The 16,906-nt window shown below is 38.3% G+C and overlaps 1 protein-coding gene across 9 annotated transcripts; it reads left to right on the top strand.

The window, feature by feature from the left end:
* Positions 1–7,630: 7,630 nt before the first annotated feature.
* On the top strand, positions 7,631–16,181 carry LOC148031165 (NEP1-interacting protein-like 2). Of its 9 annotated transcripts, none has more exons than XM_087685682.1 (5): positions 7,631–7,942; positions 8,545–8,723; positions 8,860–8,943; positions 9,892–10,013; positions 15,912–16,181. In XM_087685682.1, exons 1-5 carry the CDS (start codon positions 7,798–7,800, stop codon positions 15,958–15,960), a joined length of 579 nt encoding a protein of 192 aa, XP_087541808.1. In that variant the 5' UTR covers positions 7,631–7,797; the 3' UTR covers positions 15,961–16,181. The 9 variants fall into 9 exon arrangements, with proteins under 9 accessions (XP_087541808.1, XP_087541816.1, XP_087541811.1 ...); XM_087685690.1 differs by having other exon boundaries at positions 9,834–10,013; positions 15,912–16,177; XM_087685685.1 differs by lacking the exon at positions 15,912–16,181 and adding an exon at positions 10,197–10,867.
* Positions 16,182–16,906: the final 725 nt, after the last annotated feature.

Raw genomic sequence — 16,906 nt, 5'->3', positions numbered from 1 at the left:
TTGTTCACAAGTGAATATTTTGAACAAATTTAAAACACTTGTGTATCAAGTGTATGAAAGCTGAATACTCAACCGGTTTTACTCTCTCATTTTTTATTATGATAGGTTGAACAACTTGTTAGGTATGCTTGTAGATAGAAAATATAGAGTTTTTCACTATATTTAGTACACATATTAGAGTTAAATGCTTGGTAAGACATATGATAACAAACTTTATGCTTGTTTTTTTCACACCTACAAAGATATGCACTCAAATTTTGTTGAATTGAAATCTTAGGCAATGAATCAACAACTTTTGATTGAGCAATTCATTCAACATAAGAAAACCTTATGCTATTGTTCAAAGAGTGTTCAAACCTATCAACCTTAGCCCGTGTGCATGCACAAGTGGATGCTTTTGGACTTTTAGATGTAGGAAGATAGCCTCAGATATAGTCCAACATCTCCCAACTTTTTTTTATAGAAGATATCAAATATATGTCCAATTTAGCAATCAATTTTCTTCCTATCTAATGAATATTAAGGCATTTTTAAGCCTCTTTTTTCTTGTTATTATTGTAGATTAACACATGTCTATGTCAAGTAGATGCTCCATTTGCATGTTGCATATTGCCCAAACTAGGTTTGAGAGTTCATGGTGCCACTCCACCACTAGAGGTTGGCCAAATTCAAGAGCTAATATGTAAAGGAGTGTACACTGTAGTGATCATGGATTGCTTCTATAGTACCAAATAACATGAGTTTTTTGACCTCCTTCAACATGGCTAAACCATCATGGGCACTTTTAACATCACTAACTACCCCACTTCCTCAAGCTTGATACAATTGGGATGCCTTCACATGCCTAGATATTGCTAGTAAAATAATCCACAATTACACTTGCTAGTAACATAGTCCACAATTGCACCATGCCTCAACCTTTAGGGCTTCTTTGATAAAGCCTTTATCATCTCATTGAACCTATGGCTTCATCATGCACCAAAATCTTGAATTTTTCCTCCATAATATTGAATAGAACCTTAACATCTCATTGAACCTATGGCCTTATTATGCACCAACATCCTAAATTTGGCCATAACATTGAATAGAACCTTAAGTCACCTTTCTCAAGTACGGTAAAAACCTTAGCAATGTTGGATATAAAAGAAGGATTACTATTGAAACACAAGTACAAGAGCAAGGTACACTTGTTGTAAATTTCAGGCAAGCAAAGATAGTCAATGACAGTGTATTTTAGTCCACCAAACTCTTCAAAATGTCACAGACATATGCCACCATACATGGAAACCAATACATGAACCTGTCAACACCGATGAGTGTCCTATCTTCAGGAGCAATGTCAAACAATACATTCACTGTTCATGACCAACCAATAGAGTGTCAAAGTATTTGTTTTCTGATCCAAATTTCAATTTCCAAGAGCATCCAATGCTCATACCAATCCACAACCAATTTAGTAGACATATCCCATGTCATACATGTCACCAAGGCTGACAAAAAAAACATGCAATCTTCCAAGATAGATAAGTGCTTCCTGTAAACTATGAATGACCGTTTTTAGCCTCTCAAGAGCTCAAAAATCTGAGTGATTTCATCAAGAAAGTACACCTTCCAAGCATGAAATTCAATACATATGTCTTCCTGAGCATATGTATGCTATATCAAGTCCTTTTAGGCATGTCAGAGAGCTCCCAAGCGCATGGCAAAGAAGTATACTTGCTGTGTATTCCCTGTTTGTGGCAGGCCTGGTCTGAATTTTAGATCTGTAGCTGATTGTTTCAGCTCTTATCTCGTCTCCAACTTAACCATTCCCATGTCAGACTATCAGGATGTCTTCTCAAGCATGTATACAAGCTACAAATGGCATAGATGATGCTTATCATGTCCATGAGCAACCAAGGCAGACCATCAAGAAATCAGGCGCAAACACGCAGTCTGTTAGAATGTCTTCAGTAGTAGCTTCCCTTCATAATGATGACCAAGGTCTTCTTCTAGGTGCTCAACCAACCCTTCTCAAAGCTCCAAATAGGTCCTGACACACTCTCCTTCAAGTATAATGAAGATGCATTCAATACATACCTCTGCAGAAAAAATGACAGTCAGTCCTTCTACACAACAGGTTTTTTTCTTCAATCTCCTGGTCTTCTTCCCACATGCACTCCACAGAGCCCAGTCATGGGTGCTCTGATACCATGTTAAGATTTAGAGAGACAGAGACAGAGTGAAGAACCGAGTGCTCTCTTCTTTCTTCTTCCATTATCTCATAGACCACGCACATAACATAAGTGTATACAATAGTAATAAGGTCCGTAGGACCATTCACACTAGGTCTAAGACCACTGACTTATTTAATGTCCCACACTTGCTGATACAGCTGGACACAGCTGATGTCGGTCATACATATTGACAGGAGAATAATAGGAGCTTGATATTCTAACAAAATAGTACGGTATGAATGAAACCACTCTCGGCAAGGTGTCACATGAAAGGACGCACTTGAGTCCAAAAGCCAAGATTGTGCATACATAGAGTGTATCTTAGTCATCTGCGAAGCACTAGAAGAAGCTACAAGGATATAATCATCATCATCAACATCCTCAGGCTGCATAACATTGATCTCTTCAATTTTAACATTGGACTTTGAAGGCACTATGTTGTGATTAGAAGACTTATCCTGCACTTTGTCTTTCCCCTTATCTTTGCGCCTTTCATTGCACACTTCGTGGCATTGTGGCCTAATATGGCCCTTTTTCCCACAATGGTGACAAGTAACATCAGCATTCCTGCCACGGGATTTGCTACGTGACTTCCAACGAGACTTGGACCGAGATTTCTAAGAATCCCGTCCACGGCCACTGCCATTGCCATGCTTTCCATATCCATCATTCCTGCCTCTAATTGTCATAGCATGCGACACAGGAGAGGCATCCAAATTCTTACGGTTAACCTCTTCTTGTATAAGAGCACTCTCAACATCAGATAATTTCAAGGTAGCTATAAAGACACATCCCATGACTCATTACGAGTACCAAGCAAGAAAAGAGAAGTGACATCCTCTGCAAAAGTGATGTCTTGTGAAGTCAAGTTCTTCAGTATAGCATCGAACTTGCTCAAGCGAACAGACATAGTCACATTCTCTTTTATGCGCAGATCCATAAGCTGCTTCAGCCAACACATCTGACTCGCTGGACTTTTCTTGTTATAGAGATTCTTGATTTTATCCCACAATTGCCATGCACTCTGTTCTTTCTCAAATACATTGTAATGAACCTGTTCTGTGAGAGATAATACAATAGTGGACTTGCATAACTCATCAAGCTCAAGCCATTCCTCATCTGGCATAGTTGCAGGCGGATGCTCGCTTAACCTCAAAGGTTTGATCTGCGATTTCTACACCAACACCTACAAAATCTGGCTCTTCCAATAAGAGTAATTCATACCATCAAGCTTATTGATGTTGAAAATAGCATGATTAGTGGACGAACTCGCCATAATGTAGGCTAGAAGACTGTAGACAGTTCAAAACTCCTTGTTGTTTACTGCAGAAAATGACAAAAAAATCACCAAAATCGAGAGAGAATGGCGAGAAAGTGTAACCAAAGCCGCTTCCCACCAAGTACTAGTGAAAGTACATCATTTCAAAATATTTCAGCATGAAAAATCCTAACAGTCCGGAGTTATATGCTTGCTGTAATAAATGACAGCAGGGTACTATGAGAGGCAATTGCTGACCAAATCACTGCACCAAGTCAAGAAATGATAGCCAAGACATGACCAGTCATAAACCGGCATAAATCAGCATCAAATAGTCATCAATAACCTGAGCAAACACCCAAACATGTCACCAAAGCATCCGTCAGTGTAGGCATACCCCTTGGACAATAGGGCAAAGTATACATAACACTAGCAAGACTTGACACCAGTAGGTGTATGCTCACAAGAGTGCCAAGACCTAGCTCAGGTCAAAAGCAATTCCAAGATATCAGTGCATGAACCATGCAACGTGTAAGTGTAAGAGATCCCAAAGTCTCAAGTATCTGCAAAATACTCAAATAGCATAAACCTCCTGCTCAATGTTGGTCAAGCATACAAGATGCTCCCACTGACTCAAAAGGCAGATAAACAAGCTCAACAGCTCAAGCAAACCAAGTCAAAGTACCAAAGACAGGTAACCAAGACAATGCCTCAATAGCATCCAAGGTCATAATGGAAAAAGCCAAGTCGTAATGGAAAAATCCAAGTCAATGTCCAATTGCTCAAGGGAATACTCAAATGAATGTCGAGATGAGCTCAAACAACTGCCATCCATAGCCAAAGCATAAAGCATTCACCAAGACATCATAACCCGTACTGGGTAGCCTAGGCATAAACCATGTCATAGATGAAATGCTAGCTGCAAAGAAGTGACAGTCAAACCCAAATCGAGCTCTAATCTCAGCTCAAAAGCATTCCGGAGCATAAATAAGACATGTGGCATAGTCCAAATACATCATGACATCATACCGAGTAGCCGGGAGCACCCCATGACCAATAGGCATAATCCAACTGTAGCATAAATAGCTTCAGCCCAGAAATTTCCAGCATCATATATCCTCTGCAAACTGAGCATATCAGTGCTCAATCCAAGCTCAAATCCATAGGCAAACCATAGGCATACATTCCCGTATGTATAGGCACCAACTGGGCATAATCGGGCATCAAATGCCAAAACCTGTAGGCATAAAATTGAAGTAACTGGTGGCTGCCTTGTTTTGGACAGATTTGGGATTGTTCAAAATAGTCAATGTCTGAGCTAAATCAGCTCCAAATGCGTCTCACATAAGAGGCATAACATCCACAAGTGATCCTGTATCAATAGACATCAGTAGAAGCATCACATAAGCCATAGGCATACAAATACATACTGTCTTAGACTTGAAATCTGTTGCAGAATATTTTGTCATCAAAATTTGGCAAATCCAACATCACCATCGTATCCGGAGCGTGCCAAAACCCCAACTTAGACTCTTACCTTGCCTGAATCAGGTTTCGAATGCCCGAGATATGACAAAAAGAGTGATTTTTGGGCCAGATTTTGAAACAGGCGCAAAAAAAAAAACGTGAGCTGGCTGGAGGGGTCTGCTATCCCACGTGTCAACAATGTGGCCCAAGGGGGGCACAAATGGGGGCCAAAGAAGACCTACACCAAGCCTCAGCAAGCCTTGATAGGCTAGAAACAAGATCCAGGTGAAGGAAGCTCCAAGAGGTATGAGCTATGGCTGCCCACAACCTGTGAAAACCCTGTTTACCTAGACCTGTGGACTGAGATAAATCTCTGAAATAATGAAGCAATACCTCAATGTCAATGCCCTGATGGTGCCTCAATAGGCCGGGAAGAAGCTTGGGAAGCCGGGGAGTGACAGGAGCTCAAGAGAATAAGCTATGGCTACCGAGAAGGAGACCCAATGCGAGTGGGGAGTCAATGGAAAGCTGAGAATGCCACGAGCCAAGCTCAAGAGTCGGGAAGCCGTGCTCTGATACCAGTTGAAAGGTGAGAAGGATCGAAGCTTGCACTTGAGAGCTATGGTAGGAGAGCAAGAGCAAGAAAGAGAGAGATAAGAAATGGGAACTCCAACAGTCACAATGTGTGACCGGGCCTTCCTTTATTCAAACTAAAAGAATAAAGTGACAGTGATGGCCGCCCACCACCTGCAGTGTGCAGTGGCGGTGTGACTGTCAGTGTAATAATACATGAGTGGCTAGGCAGAGGCACCTTTACCCCCAACAACAAGATCACTCGTTACTACTCCTTCCCATCCCAAAATGCCTATGTGAGAACAATGTGACTAAAGAAGAAAATAAGAATTGTGCTCTTAGTATAGAACTTGTCTTACCCCTAGCTTGCACTAATGGATGAGTTGCTTGAGGACACATTGAAGCATCCCACCATGCTCAAAATAGGTGAGTTTAGCCTAGGACATTACCCATCACTACATTAGCAAAAGTATTAGCTATAAACCAACCAAAAAAAAAGTACAGTCTCTATTATAGACAAAGACTATCCTAACTATAAAAAAGAATAATCAAAATAACCATCACATCATGCCCATGCTTAATCACCCTCTATAAGCTCAAGAGAATCTACAGCTTCACCTTGGTCAATGAAAAATCTCTCAATTTCCAAAATCTCTCATACTTGCATAACCAATGAGAAGCCTTGGTTAAATCAAGCTAGTTTAATCATGTATAGTTATATTAGACCGAGTTTCATTTTAGAGATGTGTGTGTGTGTGTGTGTGTGTGTGTGTGCACGCACATGCGTGTGCATGTGCGTGTGCGTGTGCTTTTGTGTGTGTACGTGTGTGCATGTGCATATGTGTGCATGTGCACACGTGTGTGTGTAGAGAGAGAGAGAGAGAGAGAGAGAGAGTCTGTGTGTGTGTGTGTATGAGAGAGAGAGAGAGAGAGAGAGAGAGAGAGAGAGAGAGAGAGAGAGAGAGAGAGAGAGAGAGAGAGAGAGAGAGAGAGAGAGAGAGAGAGAGAGAGAGACCTATCTACTTTGCATGCTCAATGATTGATTTGCTAGATTGCAACCCGATGTTTTCTTCATTGCTTAGATTGTAGCCTTATCAACACCTTGCCCATGAGAGAGAGAGAGAGAGAGAGAGAGAGAGAGAGAGAGAGAGAGAGCTGCACGCCTATTACTATGTCAAATGCTTGTTGGAAAAATGAAAAGGGCAATTGGTGATACAATAAGAAAAGATGGAGAGAGAGAGAGAGAGAGAGAGAGAGAGAGAGAGAGAGAGAGTAGTTTATTATTGTCCACAGAAGGCCAAATTATGACCCATGGGACCTTTCCAAATATATAATGATTCTCCTCCCCCATGGTAGGAAAGGGTAGCTACGGCGAAAGAATGATCTATGCAGCGTGGTTCTCCCGAAAGCGTAACATGCGGGTGATGAGAACCCCTAACTTTGATATAGAGAGAGAGAGGGGGGGTCTTAAATGGCTTCTCTCTCTCTACATCGGGAGCCTTAAATGATTTCTCTCTCTACATGTGATAAATAGATGTGAACTCAAATTCTTATCTTTTTAAATTCTTGTTTTCTTTTAGCTCTCACCAAAATCATACCTCTTCCTTGTTAGCAATGTCATGATTGGGGATACCCTTGACAAATTGCACAACAAGGGATAGTATACCCCTACTTTCATCTTCACCTTCATCTCCATCTCGATCTTTTTTTGCAAGTTGATGGAAGATCACACTTTGTATTTGATCCAAGAGGGTCGATATGTGCGTTTATCTCCATCAATGATCTTATTACCATCTTTTTTAATTTTGGTCTGATGAAGAGTTTATATTGGGTATCATCTCATTACGACTTTCATGTATGGCTCAAGAATTGCATCACAAATAACAACTTCCTCGAACACACTAGTTGACCAAATTTAATGTATCAACACAATGTTGTGGAGCCTTTATGGCATTCTAGCCTTGGTAAGATCACTCAATGTTGAATTCTATCTCAACTTTTCTCGCTACTTCAAGTTTGAATCCTCCCTTTTGGCAGGTCTTGTAAGTTGTCATTTGGCACTTGTGACCTTATCAACTTTAAGAACAAGGTGGGTAGTGGACAATGAACATATCATGTCATGAAAGGCTACTTCGTGGGTAGGGAGGAGACTGAGGGCCTGCCTAGTGGGGGTATATGGACATGAATCTATTCTCTCTCTCTCGTTACCTAGATTAGGACCAAGACAGCCTATCTCTCTCTCTCTCTCTCTCTCTCTCTCTGTGTCGGCAACAGTGAGAAACAATGGCAGGTACTGATCATCGTCTTTGTACTCCCCGTATCGATGAGATCTTTCTACGCAGCCTCCTCTTCTCCGCTCCTCTCTCTCAATTTCCACGCCTTCTCGGAGGCGCACTGTCTGGCGCACTCACAGGCATGTTTGCTGTAGGTAAGTATGAATATGTCACTGCATGAGTTATTGTCTTGTTGCTTCTTCTTCTCCATTCATGTTCCTTCTTCCCGAGCCTGTATTATGATGCGTTGAGCTGCATTCTCACTTTGGCACCTGAGTAGCAATCAGGGACAACTGGACGGTGAGGGGTTGTCTAATTCGACGATATTTTTTGTGCAATACAGTTCGGCCTGCTTGACAGAGTGAGAGAGCGAGTACTTAGGTCTCAATGTATCACTGTGATAGATGATGTGTGGCGAATCGATCAATCAATAGGGTTTTTGTGGTGATGGGTTTTTATCAATGGCAAGCTCTGAGTAGGAAGTTTGATGGATGAGAGAAGCGGGTGGTAATGAGAAGATGCTGTGCAATGCGATGGCTCTTAGGTGTTGGCCGCGTGCATTTGTGATATAATTATATAGTAGCGGCTGCCATTAGGAACAAGATGGAACTAAAGATGAATGGAACAAAAGAAGAGGCGATAGGACATGCTGTGCAATGTGGTTTCTGAGTGGCAATAACTAGTACATACAGTAGCTGCTGCAGGGAAGAGGGAGTACTAAGTGCAGGGTTGTGCCGTGTTTGCAATGTGCATGCAGTGGGAGCCTTCGCAGGTGCAGTCGCGGGTGCCATCGCCGGGCAGGTCACCGAGAACGGGCTGCTTCGGGGAGCAGTTCTGGGGGCGGTGGCGGGGGCAATCCTGTCAATAGAGGTGTTGGACGCTGCCAAGGCGTACTGGTGCTCTGAGCCTCGGCATGCAGTACCATCCCCATCAATCGTGAGTGGCATCTCATCCCATCATCAGCCATATCATCCCTTGCTTTGTACTTCATATAAACTCCTTACTAATTCTCTGCAATAGCAAGCCAAACATTATTGACTCTCGTAATGGACAACTTCCTTTTTTGGTGCAGACCGAGTTAATGGACAACTTGCTCAACGGACGTTTCGTGCAAGACCAGCTTGCAGCAACAACAGCCACACGTGTAACAGCCATGGTAGGTTTTTAAAAAAATAATAATAAATAATATTATTAGCTACGTTATCCTTTTTATTATCATTTTGTATTTCCAACCAAAAAAAAAGGCACTCCCTGAGTCAAATGAATCACCACTAATTTTATTTTATTTTTTCTCTCAACACATGATTTAATATAGTCTGATCTCAGTGAATAAAGTCCCATAATCAAGACGCTCCTCATCACAATCTAATATCACATAGCATTACTGCATATTCACCACGCTTTAGAACAACCCTATGATAAGTTTCTTGCCATAGATCCCTCTATTGATGATTGATTTGAGGAAGCAAAGGAATCTAGCTATTATTTAATTCAATTACACTAATTAGGGAAAATGTATTTGTAATTAACATACAAGTATTAAACTAATCAAAATTTAAGTGGATGGCCAGTTTGGTTGTAGCCTAGTGGTTTAAGTGTTGTGGGCTAAGTATTGTGGGGGTGTGAGTTCAAACCCTATCTTCCCCTACCCCCACACTACAAAACATTACTCTTTTAATATTAAAAGGGAGATTCCTTATTTGCTAAGGATTAGGGTCATACTACGATTAACTATCAATAGTTACACTTTATAAAATCTAGTAAGTGAGGTTGCCCCTTTTATTTATAAAATCTAGTAAGTGAGTTGCCCCTTTTATAGCATCTATGAGGGTTAAAGAGAAGGTGCCACATGCAACTTGCTTTCCTTGCCATATTTGCAAAAATGCACAAGTTTTATGCATGGCACTACCCTTAATGTGCCAAGGGCACCACATCATATAGCTTTTCTCTCCATGCAACAAGAATAAATCTCATTTTTTTCTTTTACCATTTGTTACTTGTGTAACACTAATACTGATCTAAAGAATATCCAACTAATGAAAATAGCAGGAAAACTTTGAGATGATGAGCTACGAGGACTTATATGAGATATTTGGAGTTACAGAGCAATCACGACCACAAGGAGTGTCTCTTGAATGCATTGAGAAGCTTCCATGTCACACATTCACTCAAGGGAGATGCTTGGTTGCTTGTGGAGAGAGTGTATGTTGCAGCATCTGCTTGCAGGTAACATGTTTGATGGACAGACACAAATGCACACAAGCTTGTACTTATGCATGCATCATGTATATGCATTTTTCATTTCTATTAGTGTTTGATTTGATTCGTCTTTCTCCTAGGAGCTTCTAAAGGGAGAAATTGTGAGATGCTTACCAACTTGCCATCATATGTTTCACATGTGTTGTGTAGATAAATGGCTCTTGAGACACAATTCTTGTCCAATGTGTAGAAGAGATGTTGAAAACCACAATCAACCAAACTTTGTAATGAGTTCATAGCAATGGCACGTTGTGAATTGTGTGTGTGTGTGTGTGTGTGCGTGAAATCAAACTCATGATATTAGAGTCAAAAGCAAGAATGATTGCCATGTTGGCTATCACTTTTGAGGACATGTATTCCACTGGCAATATATATAAAAATTTGCATCTTTCTAGTTGGTTAATTTTACTCTCATTCTTGAACACACACAAAATCTACCTATAAAATATGGATAACATGCACATGTTTTGCATTATAATGTTCAAACTTAGCTTATGTACTCCTTTAGCATGTAAATAGTTGCTTCGTTAGTAGTCAAAGGGTAACTAATGTTGCTTCATTGGTCAAAGGGTGACCAATGTTCCTAAACTATTCAAAAGATTTCTCAATACACCAAAACAATATGACATCATGTGTTGAAATGAATTTTAGAAGTTGTTCATTTAGTAGAATATTATGTATTCTTACTAAACTAGTGGTAAAATCTAAGAATTGCACACTCAAAACAAGAAATCTCATCACACATTGTCTTGAGCCTTCATAAGACATTAAATTTATTTCTCATGTTATGGCCTAAGGAGATTGTGAACCTCTAAAGGACCTCTTAAACCTCCATGGTTTCCAAACCTTAATAAGAAAATCTAGTATGAATTAAAATGAGGTTGTGTGTGTGGGTTGGGGGGGGGGGGGGAGGGGAATGAGGTTTTTAGTCTATTAGAAATGTACAAAATCTACTATAGGTATAGGGACATGCTTCAATTAACTTTTGTTATAGGTAGAAAATATGAAGAAAGTGGGGTAACAATTGACATGGCATACATAGAGTGTGAAGCCATATACCATTAAGTAAGGATAATTCTCATTTGTTAAGAATTTACATGCTTCTTTGACTTTAGTTTTGTTGTTGCCTCAAGAAACCTTCGCAAAGGGAAGCCAAAAGGGGTTTCATGTGTCCACACACACACACACACACACACACACACACTCTCTCTCTCTCTCTCTCTCTCTCTCTCTCTCTCTCTCTCTCTCTCTCTCTCTCTCTCTCTCTCTCTCTCTCTCTCTCATTTCATCATCATGCTTCCTCAATGTATTTCTTTGAGTGAGCATGCCCTATAACATGTCAAGAGGATGATTATTTTCTAAGAAAAATCTTCTAAGCATATGTGCAAACCAAAACAAGAAAAAGTATATTAGGACTTGGTAAAATTTTCACATTAGTAGGTAGTGGTTTCTTTGATAAGAATTTTTTTTGAACATAAATGCTAGTTTGATTAAATATTTTCAAAGGATCCTAACTATGTCGAATATCATAATGAGAAGGTTTTTAAAAATCCCACAAGTAAAACAACTTCAAAAATATCAATAGGGTTAGGGAAGGAGGTATCTTTACATTAACGTCTTCAAAAATATCAATAGGGTTAGGGGAGGAGATATCTTCATCCTTTTCATATAATCCATATTTTGTGAACTAAGTATGGTTATGTTATTTTGTAAAAGTCAAGCTCACTATACCTTTTTTACACTATAATATGGTTGTGTTATGTTGTGAAAGTCAGACTCACTATATCCATGCATATTTTGTTATCACTCATAATTGTATTCGTTGCATCTATAACTATTACATGGGTTACTGCATGAATATCTGATTGTAGCAGCATATCCTAGGTTCAATCAGGTCAAGCTAGAAGCATGTATCAAGTATGAATTGACCAAGAGTTCACAAAGTGGGTAGGGTGCCCAAAAAGAGTGGAATAATTCGTAGTTGTGAAAACCTAGAATGTAAAAGGTGTGCAAACCCCAAATACAAAGGAGGGACCATACTAGAGAGAAGTTCTAATCCTAGCCCTAATTTTGGTCTATATGTCCATGTTGCAAAAGCTTTGTTAGCAAACTCTTATTTATGTATCCATGCTATGGAAGCTCTGTCAGTGTTACCATTCACCTCTTCTATTATATCATCGTGTCTCCATTGTTGACAATGAGAGAGCGCGTGAGTGAGCATTGTGTTTATGTGAGGAACTTGGGATATTGAAGCTCTATATATTTTTTTTCTTCTTTTTCTTTCCATTCATAGTGAGAGGTTTGAGTTTGAGGTTATGTATGAGATTGTGAGATTGCAAGAGAGTGAACGACTAGGTGTAGATAAGCTCTTTTCTATCCTTTTTCTTTGCCTTTTCTTCTCCATCTTTTTCTCTCAGTGTTGGCATATTTGGTGGTGGATGCAAAGAGCAACAACATCAAATCATTGTTTCTTGGGTCATGGAACTAACTTGGAGCTTGTAAGCTTTTAGACTATAACATAGGAAGGTAACTTGGTGAGTTCACTATATCTTGAAGCCTTAATATGTTCATGCTTTTTAGGGTTGGAGAGAAGAATACATGGGTATTTAAAGTGGAGTGTAGAGAAGATACAATGAGAGATTATTTTCAAAGCAAGTTAGAGCTTTTAAAAGAATAGAAGGCAATTCAATGTCTTAACTATTGTGTATTTATCTTAACGTTTTGATTCCATTGTTTGAACCTAGGGTGGTGCAACAAACAAGATTCGTGCACTCCTACCATGTGATGGACTAGGAGTCTTTATGTCAAGTTGGAATTGGATTGATAGGGGGATTGGTCATATTAAGGAAGATTTGGACTCACTTTTGGTCTTTTAAGCTCCGTGGAATTCTAAGAAATATTTTAGAAAGACAAATGAGGGTGAGGCTATTGTTATGAAACTTTTGAGATTACTTTTTGGTTGGAATGCCATAGTTTGAGAATATAAACTCCAAATTTATCGGAAGTTGGTGCATTAGAATCCTCTTAGTAAAATCTTTTCAATAATATATTATATGATATAGTTTTGAAGTACAATAGATATAGTTATTCGTGGGTCCTCTTTTTTTAATGGAACGATGACATGATAGTTTTTATGATGCCCAAAAGTGAGTCCAAATTTTTCCTAATACCCATGTTTGCATCTTATATGCTCCAAAATGTGTGTCACCAAGTAGGAAGGTTATGAAAGTTATAAGCATTAGGGAAAAAAAAAGGAACTAAAAAATGGACCTTTTAACTCTCCTTATCTCCTCCTTAAAATAATTAAAAGAAAAGTGAAAAATAGTAAAATAATCCTCTTCTCTTTCCACTTTTTCAATCTCTTTTTGTCTTTTTTTAATATTATTCACAAAGGATTTGCTCAAATTCCTTTCTCTCCTTATTCAAGGACTCTTTTTTAAACAAATATATTTTTTTAAAAGTTAGTTATGGAAGTGTGGTGCTTGATTTTCAATGCAAATGATTAGTAGATACAAAGTAAATGTTATTTTAATTGAAAATGAGAAAGATAAAAATTTAAAAGATATTTTGGGAAGTTTTTATGTCATAGCTTTTAGTCAAAAAATGAACCTGTTGGTTTAAAAAAATTGGAGCTATTTTTGGAGATAAAATTGAACTTTCTAAAATACGAGAACTCTTGGATACCCCTACTCTCTAAGCCATTTTTTTCCATTTGTTTACTCTTTCATGGCTCTACTGTAACATCTTCTCTATGATTAGACAACATTTATTAACATGGAGGACTACTTACATCTCTCTTGCTCACAATTTCTCAACCATAACCATTGTATTATCTCTACTCTATCTCCTAAGATAAGCAAGATTGGCTCTTCATTTTTATTAATATCTCTATGCATATGCTCCAAACTATCTCCATATAGACACCAAATCAACTATTTTCATTAAGGTCTTTATGTGTTTATCTTAGTGTTTGATCTACATGTGACTCTCTAGTTTATCATTGTAAACTCGATAGCCCTATTCCTATTAATATATAAGTGCGTCATTTGGCTTCTCTATGGGCTAACACTCTAAATACTAAACCTCATATTCTCATTAGCATCTCTATGTAATAAATTCATATACCTACAACTAGGGCATAAGCAATAAGTAAAATGCATACAAAAAAGAAGAAGTTGCATATTGTAGTCGAGGTCGAATATGCCCCATTTTTAAAAGGGGTCTAGCGTATCAGTGACAACCCTTAAGTTTACAGAGTTACAAGCAGATGGGATTAAATCACCTAGACTTGTGCATTGATGGGGAAATCTACCCAATTGGTCCCCTACCCAAGTGCATTGATGGGGGAATCTACCCAATTGGTCCCCTACCCAATAAACCTCCAACTTTCTTAAAATTTATAACTTTTTTGAAGTATGTATGTGAGGGTAATAATGGATTGCTTGGTTACACTAAGTGACTCAATGATCAAACATTCAAAGTATTTACAATCTATCAAGCAACCATAAAAATTATAATGATGTAATTATTGCACATCAACTTCATATACAACAGCTCATTTGACAAGTGGTGCAGTTGAATGAGACTATAATTTGATAAAATGATTAGTTTGCCATAATGTAGAACACTATCTATGACATTGGTATCTCATATAAGGAGAAAAAGACACAATTGGATGACCTTAGAAAAATCAATAGTAAGTTAACACAAGAGTGCAAATGAAAAAGGAGCCAATTAATAAGTTGATTGTGAATAGTAGCCAATGGAAGTGACATATAAAGTATGTAAGGAAACTCATAATGAAAACCTAGGTGAGGGTGAGCTTGGATCATCTATTAGAAGATTGCTAAAGGAAAATACATTGGAAAACACATTAAGCAATTCAAAGTTCAAAGTTGTGAAGGAGACGCTAATTGAATTTACATTGAAATATGTATCAAACAAAGTTCCTAGTTGTGGATGCACAATCCATTTGTGACAAGGCCGATATTAATATAGTGACTTTCTTAAAAATATTCAAGGGTAATAAGGCTACGTTTGGTCGTGTGCTGAAAAGAAATAGAATCATGCCTCTTCCTAGAACTTCAAAGTTAATAGAGACTCGACAACAACTTAATGCAAAGGTTTTGGAGCTAATAGGAGATCCATGCATGTTTAAGGTGTGGAAACACTAAATATTGAGACCAAGCATACATATGAGGTGAACTTTACCTAACTCAACAATTATTATCTAGATTTATACAAGGTTCAGAAAAAAATGGTAATGTATTATAATATGTTAGTTGAGGATAAAATAGTGAACTACACCTTGTCATAAAATTAGATAAAAGTGAGATCATCAAAGAAGTAAAGCTTGAAAGAGTTAGTGTAACTTTGATGACAGAGCTTTACAATTAGAGAAGAGCAACCTAAGGAACTTCAATGTTCAATCATAATGCCATGTGTGATAGCTCACTGCATTTGAGGTATCCAAGAAAACATTTGAGGTGCTAGAACTCTTCTTTATACACACAAGCATTCAAAATATCATCCATCGTTAGGAACATAGTGAGATGCTCTCAGTTGAAGGATATGGTCAATACTTGGTATAATGGCATCTTGTAGGAGACTTGAAAACCTTATAATGCATGTATGAAATCTCCAGTGGTGCAAATGCAAAGCATCCATGTCTATATTACTTGACAAAGAGGGTGAAAGGAAAGGGCATGAAGAAGAACTAGCAAAGGGTGACAAGTGCTATACCAACACAAAATAAAGAAGGTCCCACTTTAATATTTCATTGGATCGTATTCATATTTGTTCATTGTATACTTTTGTTAGAATCATGGAGAAAATTGTGTATGAGTATATTTTCTTTACTTACAGGATGCAACCCAAAAAAGATGCCATTACAACATATAGGAATGTGGAGTGAGTGCTATGAAAAATTGGGCTACACAAGCATCAAGTAACGATTCAAAAGGACGAGAAGAGATTATGAATAAATGGTAACTTGCCAAAAAAGCCTTGCTTTGGAGGAGCAAAAGCTAGGAAATTTCTTTAGTATCCATCAGTGATGAGGAAGGAAATATCACAGTTTATGTCACAAGGTTACGATAGGTGAAAAGAGTTACATTTTGTGATTTCTGATCAAAGTAAAGGAAGTAAAACAACATTAGCCAAAGCCAAGGTTTGGATTAAGTCTCAATAAATTGGCTCCCTTTCTTCGAAAGATGGTGTCTAATAGATAAGCAAGAGTTTATTAATATTATGCATAGCTTCTACGAAAACGTGGTGAAAGCATGGGGCAAAAGTTTTATCACACATTATATGGTGCGCATACTAAGTTAATATTTTAAAAGTGTATGAATTGTATAAATTATTGAGCATATTTTGATTCATGTGTAATATGTATCTTTGTAGCATATCCTTGAGGTGCATGGGCTATACTTTGCAAAAAAGCAGCAAAGCATGAAAGTTTGGTCCATGCAAGGGATATAAATTTCACATTGGATAGCTTGCGGTGCATATCAAAGAAAACTTGATCATGGTAGAGGGGTAAATTGCAACAATCCAATGATCCAATTACTATCTTGGTGGTACATGATCATACTAGAGGATAAAGCTTAACTATCGTAGAAGAGAGCAAATGAAAGTGTTGATGAATCGACTGCAAATGTGATTGAATCACTTCATATCGCTAAAAGAGCATATTATGATACCTCAAGTACCAAAGAAAACCATGTCAAGTAGCTAGAAACAAGTTTTTGAGAAGATGGTAAATGGATTCGAAAAGAGCTAGAATAGTAAGATGAAGAACATGTTCAACGTGAACACAATTCATTATTTAAGAGAGAAAGAGAGAGTGCATCTATGTGAAT

This window comes from Lygodium microphyllum, chromosome 9 (genome assembly GCF_053477565.2).
Source record: "Lygodium microphyllum isolate KBCC chromosome 9, Lygodium_microphyllum_v1.1.10, whole genome shotgun sequence".
Taxonomy (NCBI): Eukaryota; Viridiplantae; Streptophyta; class Polypodiopsida; order Schizaeales; family Lygodiaceae; genus Lygodium; species Lygodium microphyllum.
This window is presented reverse-complemented; position numbering and strand designations above follow the sequence as displayed.

What these genes read in the sequence shown, in the direction of transcription:
- LOC148031165 (XM_087685686.1), top strand. Translation starts at nt 7,798, where the DNA reads ATGGCAGGTACTGATCATCGTCTTTGTACTCCCCGTATCGATGAGATC. An exon ending in CAGTACCATCCCCATCAATC is followed by an intron (nt 8,724 to 8,859) that starts GTGAGTGGCATC and finishes TTTTTGGTGCAG; the next exon opens with ACCGAGTTAATGGACAACTT. An exon ending in CCACACGTGTAACAGCCATG is followed by an intron (nt 8,944 to 9,833) that starts GTAGGTTTTTAA and finishes TAATGAAAATAG; the next exon opens with CAGGAAAACTTTGAGATGAT.